The 10,000-nt window shown below is 34.6% G+C and overlaps 1 protein-coding gene across 1 annotated transcript in view; it reads right to left on the bottom strand.

The window, feature by feature from the left end:
* LOC137615849 (retinol dehydrogenase 13-like) overlaps positions 1-10,000 on the bottom strand; it is a 28,542-nt gene that overhangs the window by 10,220 nt on the left and 8,322 nt on the right. The window contains exon 2 of the mRNA XM_068345538.1: positions 4,840-4,980. Within this exon, the coding sequence (XP_068201639.1) occupies positions 4,840-4,978 (139 nt within the window). The 5' untranslated portion in view covers positions 4,979-4,980. The remainder of the gene's footprint in view (positions 1-4,839; positions 4,981-10,000) is intronic.

Here is a 10,000-nt window from a genome sequence, read left to right as displayed (position 1 = left end):
CGGATATATTTATTTCAATGCTGTTGCTGTTCTTAAAGTATTTTATATTTTCCTTGTTTCCTTTCCTCACTGGGGTATATTACCTGATGGAGCCCCTGGGCTTATCGCATCCTGCTTTTCCAAAGAGGGTTGTAGCTTGGCAAGTTATACTACTACTACTACTACTACTACTAATACATATACAGTGTATATATATATTTATATATATATATATATATATATATATATATATACATTTATGTATGTGTGTGAATGTGATTGTGACTGTCTGTCTGATTGTGTCAACATTGAGCCATTATCCTATCAAGTACCGGCTTCAAAAACTATAAAACCGCATATATATATATATATATATATATATATATATATATATATATATATATATGTATATGTATATGTATATATGTATATGTATATATATATATATATATATGTATATATATATATATATATATATACTGTATATATATGCATATATATACAGTATATATACATATATACTATATATATACACTATATATATACATATAAATACAGTATATATATAAATTATATATATATATATGCGTGTGTGTTGGACCGAATATTCTGGCATATTCCCTACACTCCTTCCTCATTCCTCACACATTTGTCAACAATAAGCAGACAGTGACATACATTTTAACTTCATTGGTCAAATACTGCAACTTTTCATTGGTTATTTGACCAAATGGTTATACTTTCCCCTGTAAAATAAAAAGGAAGTGCTTGGCCATATATATATATATATATATGCATATATATATATATATGCATATATATAGATAGATAGATAGATAGATATAATCGATCACGATCAGCGGCAAAGCATGACATATAATTATTCAGTTTTTCCCCGTCCCTGTGTTAGATGAGAGAGAGAGAGAGAGAGAGAGAGAGAGAGAGAGAGAGAGAGAGAGAGAGAGAGAGAGTAGTCATACCCTGGTGAGAGGGGTACCCTAAAAGGTACACTCAGAAACCACAATCTCCCACAAATTACCCAAACTGCTTTGTTTTAGTGAGGAAAGGAGGAGGGGTGGGAAAGGTTGAATCGGTGTGTGTTTGCGTGCATATCTATCCGTAATATTTAGACGTTATTTTTGTCAGATGGCTTACACTAGCGTAATAGAGTCTAATTATGGTGAGTAGCTCGTTTAGGGGAAAAGCACTTAAGTCCAGACCCAGGCCTTTGTTAGTATCAAAGCCTCCATAGCCTTCCTCTGTCTTTGATTAGAGTTCTGTCGCTTGTGGGTGCACCCAACCATTTTCTTGATAGATGGTTCTTCTTCAGGTTTTTTTTTAATGGTGTGTATGGCATAGGACGGCCAAGGATGCCTGATGGTTTATCGAGAGGTTATCTTTTCCATTTTTTCTTTACCGTCTTTGATCTACATTTTCAAAAGCATCACTATCGTTCTCATTGAATAGCCTATTGTCATGTTCGCATGCTTATCGATTTTGCTATCATTTCGTTGTTTTTATGTTATTGTTAAATCTTTATTTTTACTTTTTGACAATGAGGTCGCAGTTTTTGTAGCTTTCTGCTTTTATGATTATGCCTTGAGCTGACTTTTTATTTTATATATATATATATATATATATATATATATATATATATATATATATATATATATATATATATATATATACATATATATATACATATACACACATATACGTGTGTATTATAGACATATATATACAGTGTGTGTATATATATATATATATATATATATATCTATATATATATATATATATGTGTGTGTGTGTGTGTGTGCGTGAGTGTGTTTATTTATTTATCATGCTGAGCCAAAGATGAAAATGTGTATTTAACACTTGCTAAAAGTAGGGAGAATTCATACCAAGGAAAAATGACAAAAAATATTGCAGGATAAAAAGAAATGTATCCAAACGCCATGCACGTAATGGCAAGCTCGTGCAATAAGCCTGAGCACCACCAATATCAAGTATTGGCCTTCAGTTCTTCTGAAAACATTCCGACGACTGCAATTGCATAGATAATGTTTCATGGTAATCCTCGTTGCATACTGACGAGCGGCAAATGCTTTTTGCAACAAAGTGAAGACTAAGATGCATTAATGGTTGTCAAGTTTCGATCAAGTTGTATTTAAAAAAATGAATGTACAATGATGAATTTTTTACGAAAGAATGAAGACAGTTATCTATTAATTCTGGAAGTGTCTTATAATATATAGTTATTACTAGTATTATTATTACTAGCTAAGCTCCAACCCTAATTGGATGAGAAAGATGCTACAAACCCAAGGTATCCAACAGGGAAATTAGCCCAGTGAGGAAAGGAAATAAGGTAACATAGAATAATGTGCCCGAGTGTACCCTTAAGCAAGAGAACTCTACCTCAAAACAGTGGAGGACGATGATACACAGACTATGGCACTACCCAAGACTGCATAGCATAGCTAAAGAGTCTCTTCTATCCTTACCAGAAGGAAAGTTGCCACTGAACAATTACACTGCATTAGTTAATCCCCTTGACTGACATAAGAATTTTTCGTTCATCTTAGTGTTGTTAGGTGATTGATTAAAGAGGAGAATGCTTAAATAAAAGGCCAGCCTGTTCGATGTTTGTGTAGGCAAAGGAAAAATGAGCTGTCACTAGAGATTGATCCAATGTATATACATTGTATTGTTACTGTCGCTTAAAGTACCCTTGAGTGCTAGATATTGTTTATTTGAAATAAAAATGAATTTGTTTCTTCATGAAAAGAGTATGAAAACATTTTGCTATTATCTAACTGACGTTTTATAGAAATATGAGAATGAAATACGACATATTGAAAAAGAAAAATTCTTTTTAGGTACAGTTTGTGAAAAAATGGATTTGTTGATGTGGCGGTGATTGTGTTGCATTCGTACAATTATGCAGGTGTTTTCATCGTCGTATAATTTATCTATGAAAATTTAAGAGTTAATTACAACATTTGTTTTTTTATGATAGAAATTATTATATTTGAAGATTATTGCTAAGTAATGTTTAAACATATAACGAACTCAAAGGGAATAAGTGATTCAAATTGGTATCTGAGTAACGATACCTTAACTTGGTGAAAAGGTTTGTGTATCGCCCTGATCAGCAAAGCTGTAGTAGTCAAGGCCACTTATACTGGGTTGGTTTGCTGCAAGTAGATCCGACGAAAATCTCCCAACATCACCAATCCGCAGTTGGCCAGCTTGGTGATGAAAACTAGCCAAACCCCTGATTTGAATAAGGACCTGTCTGAGACCTTTGTCTTCTTGTGGACTAGAAACGGCTACACTTGTTGTAAAATGTGCAGAATTAGGGATAGTATATTCACCCTTAAAGCCCGAGAAATTGTTTAAATACAACGGATGCATTGCTTTCAAATTCTCACTCGGCAAGCAGAATAAGTCATGAGCTTAACACGTACAACGTCCATTAGATATTCTTTACACAATTGCTTGAATGAGATTATATTTATATGATAATATACTTCACTAATACTAATAACATTGCGACCGAGTCCGTTTAGTTATCTAATGATATGAAAAAGAGGGAGAAGTAGAATTTAGAATATTTATTTCCTTTGATGTACTATCTCAGTAAATACCAGACGAGCGTTTGTCATCTGTTGATAACAAAACGTTTTCACAGTTCTTAGCAATAAGATGTTCTAGGAAAACTGGGAAGAATCTCTCTCTCTCTCTCTCTCTCTCTCTCTCTCTCTCTCTCTCTCTCTCTCTCTCTCTCTCTCTCTTTGTTATATTAAACACTGACTGGTAAAAAGAAAAGCAAAAGACAGGCTTTTATTAGGAAACATTATTTTTTTTCGGATTCGGATTATATTTGTAATTAACAATTGTAGTTCCTGGCAACCCACACCCACCATCTCCTGCATTCCAGATGCGTGAAACAGAAATATGAAATGGAAAGAGAGAAAACAAATTAAGGAAGAAAACGCAAGATATAACTAAAGCTTAAAATATGCTTAAATATCTTTTTGAAATTTTTCTCAAGATTTTGATAACCATTCAATCGCCCATTTATGTAACACTTGAAGTAAAGCAACAGAGTGAGCAGCATCGTCAGTGCGCCTCATCACTAAGGAATCTTTGCAGCATCCACGTGGACCTTAGATGCACCCGCTTTTTAGCCTTCTGTTTTACCTCAGTTTCCCGTTCCCTTCCCCATCTTGCTTTCCATCCTCGTATTAACTGTCCTTTTGCCCAGTCATTTCTTGGGTTTGAATGGTCTCCCTGGCCCTAATGTTGGGTCGTATGGTCTAAATTTGACTCAAATGATATTATTATTATTATTATTATTATTATTATTATTGTTATTATCTAAGCTACAACCCTAGTATGAAAAGCAGGGTGCTACAAGCCCAATGGCTCCAACAGCGAAAAATATCCCATAGAGGAAAGGAAATAAGGAAATAAATAAACTACAGGAGAAATAATGAGCAATTAAAATAACATATTTTAAGAACAGTAACAACATTAAAATGGGGTTTTTTATAAATAAAATATAAAAAGAGATTTATGTCAGGCGTTTCAACATGAGAATATTCCCTGCAGAAAGTTCGGACTTTTAAAGTTCCACTGATTCAACTACCTAACTAGGAAGGTCATTCTTCAATCTGGTCACAGCTGGAATAAAACTTCTAGAATGCTATGTAGCATTGAGCCTCGTGAAGAAGGAGGCATAACTATTAGAATTAACTGCATACCTAGCACAACTAATGCTACAGCACTGTGACCCGGTGTTGGGTTCCTGAAGGACATTCACCTCCTGAAGGAAGCGTTAGATTTGCCTTGTACCTGCAGATGCTCCTGTGATGATGACAGTCTCATTGTTGAGGAGTTTCCTGCTGGTGCACCTGCCGCTCCTACGTCGGTAGACGATGCCCCCAGAGATGGCGATGGCTATGAGGGACGCTAAGATGTGAAGACACATCATGACTGAAAATAGAAAAAAATGTCAATTACTTGGAGACATTTCTAAGATTACCTATTGTTCCAAGAAAACCATTTGCTTATAACTGTAATACATAAACACACACATTATATATATATATATATATATATATATATATATATATATATATATATGTATATGTATATATATATATATGTATATATATATATATGTATATATATATATATATATATATGTATATATATATATATATATATATATATATATATATATGTATATATATATATATATATATATATATATATATATATATATATTTGTACATAAATATACATATACATGTCCTCCATTGGTCAAAGAATCTCGAAACGCCAGGTTACAAACATATTGTACATAAAATTCCATAATTCCGACTATTTGTTTTCTTCGTAAGAGCCCGGCGTGAATGACCTTAGATGTCAGGAGGCCTGAAAACTTTAAATCAATCAATCAATCTTCGTAAGAGCCATGGGGCAGCAGCTAGACCGTCTCTCAAAATAAATGTCTTTAGCATATTGACGTCACTGGGCCTTCCATGGTCGACTTTAGCCAATGCCCTGAACTAATTTGATATATTTATCTGAAGGTTTGATTTGAATGAGAGAGATAGAGAGAATTGTCATCTTTTTCAATTCCCTTGAGAGAAAGGGAGAGGGTTATTATCTTTTCAGGTAGTATGTTGGCCAGGGCACCAGCCATCCATTGAGATATTACCATTAGTGAGTCATGGCGTCTTTTGACTGGCCAGACAGTACTACATTGGATTTTTCTCTCTGGTTTCGGTTAATTTTCCCTTTGTCTACACACACACACACACACACACACACACACACACACACACACACACACACACACACACACACCGAATAGTCTGGCCTATTCTTTACATATTCTCCTCTGTCTTCATACACCTGACAACACTTGAGATTACCAAACAATTTTTTTTCACCCAAGGCGTTTACTACTGCACTGTAATTTTCAGTGGCCACTTTCCTCTTGGTAAGGGTAGAAGAAACTTTTTTAGCTATGATAAGCAACTCTTCTACGATAATGACACTCCAAAATCAAACCATTGTTCTCTAGTCTTGGGTAGTGCCTTACGTCTGTACCATGGTCTTCCACTGTCTTGGGTTAGAGTTTTCTTGCTTGAGGATCCACTCGGGCACATTATTCTATCTTTTTTCTCTTCCTCTAGTTGTGTTAAAGTTTGTATAGTTTATATAGGAGATTTATTTTTATTTTGTTACTCTTCTTGAAATATTTTATTATTCCTTGTTTCTAGAACTATTTTCCCTGTTGGAGTCCCTGGGCTTATAGCATCTTGTTTTCCCAACTAGGGTTGTAGCTTAGCTAATAAAAAAAGAAATAATAATAATAATAATAATAATAATAATAATAATAATAATAATAATAATAATATACCGAAATGTATTTTATCTTTTTTCAATAATAATGGCTTTTATTACGTGTAAGATAAATGTAAAGAACAGAACGAACATAATATAGATTTATAAAGTAGCATTATTTTGTTGACCTTTTGTAATATATTTGCAAGCAGCAGTTAACTGGGTGAACAAACTAGCAGGTGATGTTGGTCTTGAAGATAATGTTGCTGAATCAGAGGCTGAGAGAAATATTATTTGATAGAAGCCAGTAAAACACTGGATAGTCAAACTATCAACGATGTTGACTTTTTTTCAGGCGTTTTGCCAGTTATGAAGAGTGATGGGTCTCCTAAAAAAGGAATTTTTCAGCACTTAAGACACTATATATCATTAGGATGATGAAACGCACTGAAAAACACTATATATCATTAGGATAATGAAACGCACTTAAAAACACTATTGAGAAAGTCTTTTAAGATTTTCGGTGATCAATCTATTCCGAAGACGTGTTTTAATTCTTTCATTCTACCTTGTTTTGAGTATTGTTCTCCTGTCTGGTCTTCAGCTGCTGATTCTCATCTTAATTTGTTGGACAGAAACTTACGGTCTATTAAATTTTTTATTCCTGATCTAGATATTAATCTCTGGCACCATCGTTCAATTAGTTCATTATGCATGTTGCATAAGATTTTTCATAACTCTGACCATCCTTTACATTCAGATCTCCCTGGACAATTCTATCCTGTTCGTAATACTAGACAGGCAGTTAATTCTAATAGTCAGGCCATCTCCATCCTGAAGCTTAATACTAAGCAGTACTCTAGAAGTTCTATACCAGCTGTTACCAAGTTGTGGAATGATCTTCCTAATCGGGTAGTTGAATCAGTAGAACTTCAAAAGGTCAAAGTTGGAGCAAATGCTTTTTTGTTGACCAGGCGGACATGAGTCTTTTTATAGTTTATATATGACATATTTGTTTTTGACGTTGTTAATAGTTTATATATGACATATCTGTTTTGACGTTGTTGCCTTTTTTAGAATGATTTATTGTTAATTTGTTCTCTTCATTTATTTATTTCCTTATTTCCTTTCCTCACTGGGCTATTTTTCCCTATTGGGGCCCCTGGGCTTATAGCATCTTGCTTTTCCAACTAGGGTTGTAGCTTGGATAGTAATAATAATAATGATAACAATAATATATCATAAGGATAATGAAACGCACTTAAAAACATTACAGTATATATTCATCATCATCATCATCTCCTCCTACGCCTGTTAACGCAAAGATCCTCGGTTAGATTTCGCCAGTCGTCTCTATCTTGAGCTCTTAATTCAATACTCCTCCATTCATCCTCTCTTACTTTGCGCTTCATAGTCCTCAGCCATGTAGGCCTGGGTCTTCCAACTTTTCAATTTCCTTGAGAAGCCCAGCTGAACGTTTGGTGAACTAATCTCTCTTGGGGAATGCGAAGAGCATGCCCAAACCATCTCCATCTACCCCTCATCATGATCTCATCCACATATGGCACTCGAGTAAGCTCTCTTATAGTTTCTTTTCTAATCATGTCCTGTCTTTTAACTCCCAATATCCTTTTGAAGGCTGTGTTCTCAAATCTACTAAATCTGTTGGAGATTGTTTCATTGTCATACCATGACTTATGTCCGTAGAGTAACACCGATCTCACTAAACTGATATAAAGTCTTGTTTTTAAATGCAATTTCAGGCGATTTGATTTCCAAATTTTACTTAACGTAGCTATTGTCTGATTTTCTTTTTTTTTTCAATCTTCCACTAAACTTTAATTCTAAAGACCTTTATTGGAGATCAAAGTTCCTAAACGCTCTACCTCATTAATCCATTCTTCTTCCAATGATATTTCATCTTCCATTGCATACTCCATCCTCATCATCTCTGTCTTTCTTCTATTTACCTTCAGCCCAACCTCGTGTGATATTTCATGCATTCTGGTAAGCAAGCATTGCCAATCCTATGGTGTTCTGCTAACAAGCACAGCAGCATTAGCATACACTAGGTCTGCTAAATTCCTATCACCATTCCAGTCCAATCCTTCTCCACCATCTCCGACTGTTCTACGCATTACAAAATCCATGAGGAGGATAAACAACATAAGTGACAATACATTCCCTTGGAGTTCTCCGCTGTTCACTGGAAAATCATTTGATAAAACTCCATTAAGATTAACTTTTCACTTGTTATGCTCATGAACACACTCAATCAAATTTACATATTTCAAAGGAATTCTATAATGACGCAGGACTCTTCACAAAATTGGCCGGTGCACACTATCAAAGGCTTTTTCATAGTCCACAAATGGCATCAAAATTGTATTTCTCCGTTCTACGCATTGTTGTACAACATGTCTGAGAATGAAAGTTTGGTGCAACTTCTACCTTTTCTAAACCCTGCTTGTTCATCTCTAAGCTTTTCATCAATCTTTCTCTCCAGTCTCTAGAATAAGCATACTATATATTTTCATAAAAAAAAAACTGGCGTAAGTGTTATGCCTCTGTAATTATTGCAATCAGTCAAGTCTCTCTCTCTTTTTTTTTTTTTTTTACCAACACTCCTGGTTTTCGTACAAGCCTTGGTGGATTTGATGCCCTTCTTATAATCTTCCAATGCTGTACAGAAATCCCTTGATTGTGGTTAGGAAGTTCATATGATTGGCCTTGATTTTAGTGCTGCCTTTGACCGTGTTAATCATGAGGCCCTTGTTCTCAAACTCAAACAGTTGGGAGTGGTAAGGTCGTTTCTTAGCATCATTATTGAATTTTTAAGTAATAGATTGCAAAGAGTTGTTGTTGATGGGCACCATAGAGAGCATAGGAATGTGAAATCGGGTGTTCCTCGGGGTAGTGTTCTTGGCTCATTGCTTTTCCTTCTATATACACATGACATATGGTTTGGCCTAGAAAACAAGCTTGTTGCATATGCAGATGATGCCACACTCTTTGCATCAATTCCATCTCCTTAATGTAGATCTGTGGTTGCTCAATTCCATAATAGCGATTTATCTAGAATTGGTGTATGGTGCAAATTATGGGACATGAAGTTGAATCCTAACAAAACTCAAAGTATGATTGTAAGTATGTCAAGGACAGTGGCTCCTCAACATCCGGATCTGAGTATTGACAATGTTTCTTTAACTCTGTATGACTCTTTTTAACATTTTAGGTGTTATTCTCGACATCAAATTTACTTTTGAGAAACATTAGATCTGTGTCTTCTTAATTGCACAAAAATTGGCTTATTGAGAAAGTCTTTCAAGATTTTTGGTAATCAATCTATTCTGAAGAAATGTTTTAATTCTTTCATTCTTCCTTGTTTCAAGTATTGTTCTCCTTTCTGGTCTTCAGCTGCTGATTCTCATCTTAATTTGTTGGACAGGAATTTACGGTATATTAAATTTCTTATTCCTGATCTAGATATTAATCTTTGGCACTGTTGTTCAATTAGTTCATTATGCATGTTGCATAAGATTTTCCATAATTCTGATCATCCTTTACATTTAGATCTTCCCGGACAGTTCCAACCTGTTCGTAATACTAGGCACGCATTTAATTCTAATAGTCAGGCCTTTTCCACCATAAGGCTCAA

The sequence above is a fragment of the Palaemon carinicauda genome, chromosome 22 (genome assembly GCF_036898095.1).
Source record: "Palaemon carinicauda isolate YSFRI2023 chromosome 22, ASM3689809v2, whole genome shotgun sequence".
In the NCBI taxonomy this organism is placed as follows: Eukaryota; Metazoa; Arthropoda; class Malacostraca; order Decapoda; family Palaemonidae; genus Palaemon; species Palaemon carinicauda.
The sequence above is the reverse complement of the archived record's forward strand: the minus strand, read 5'-3'. Positions and strand labels throughout refer to the sequence as shown.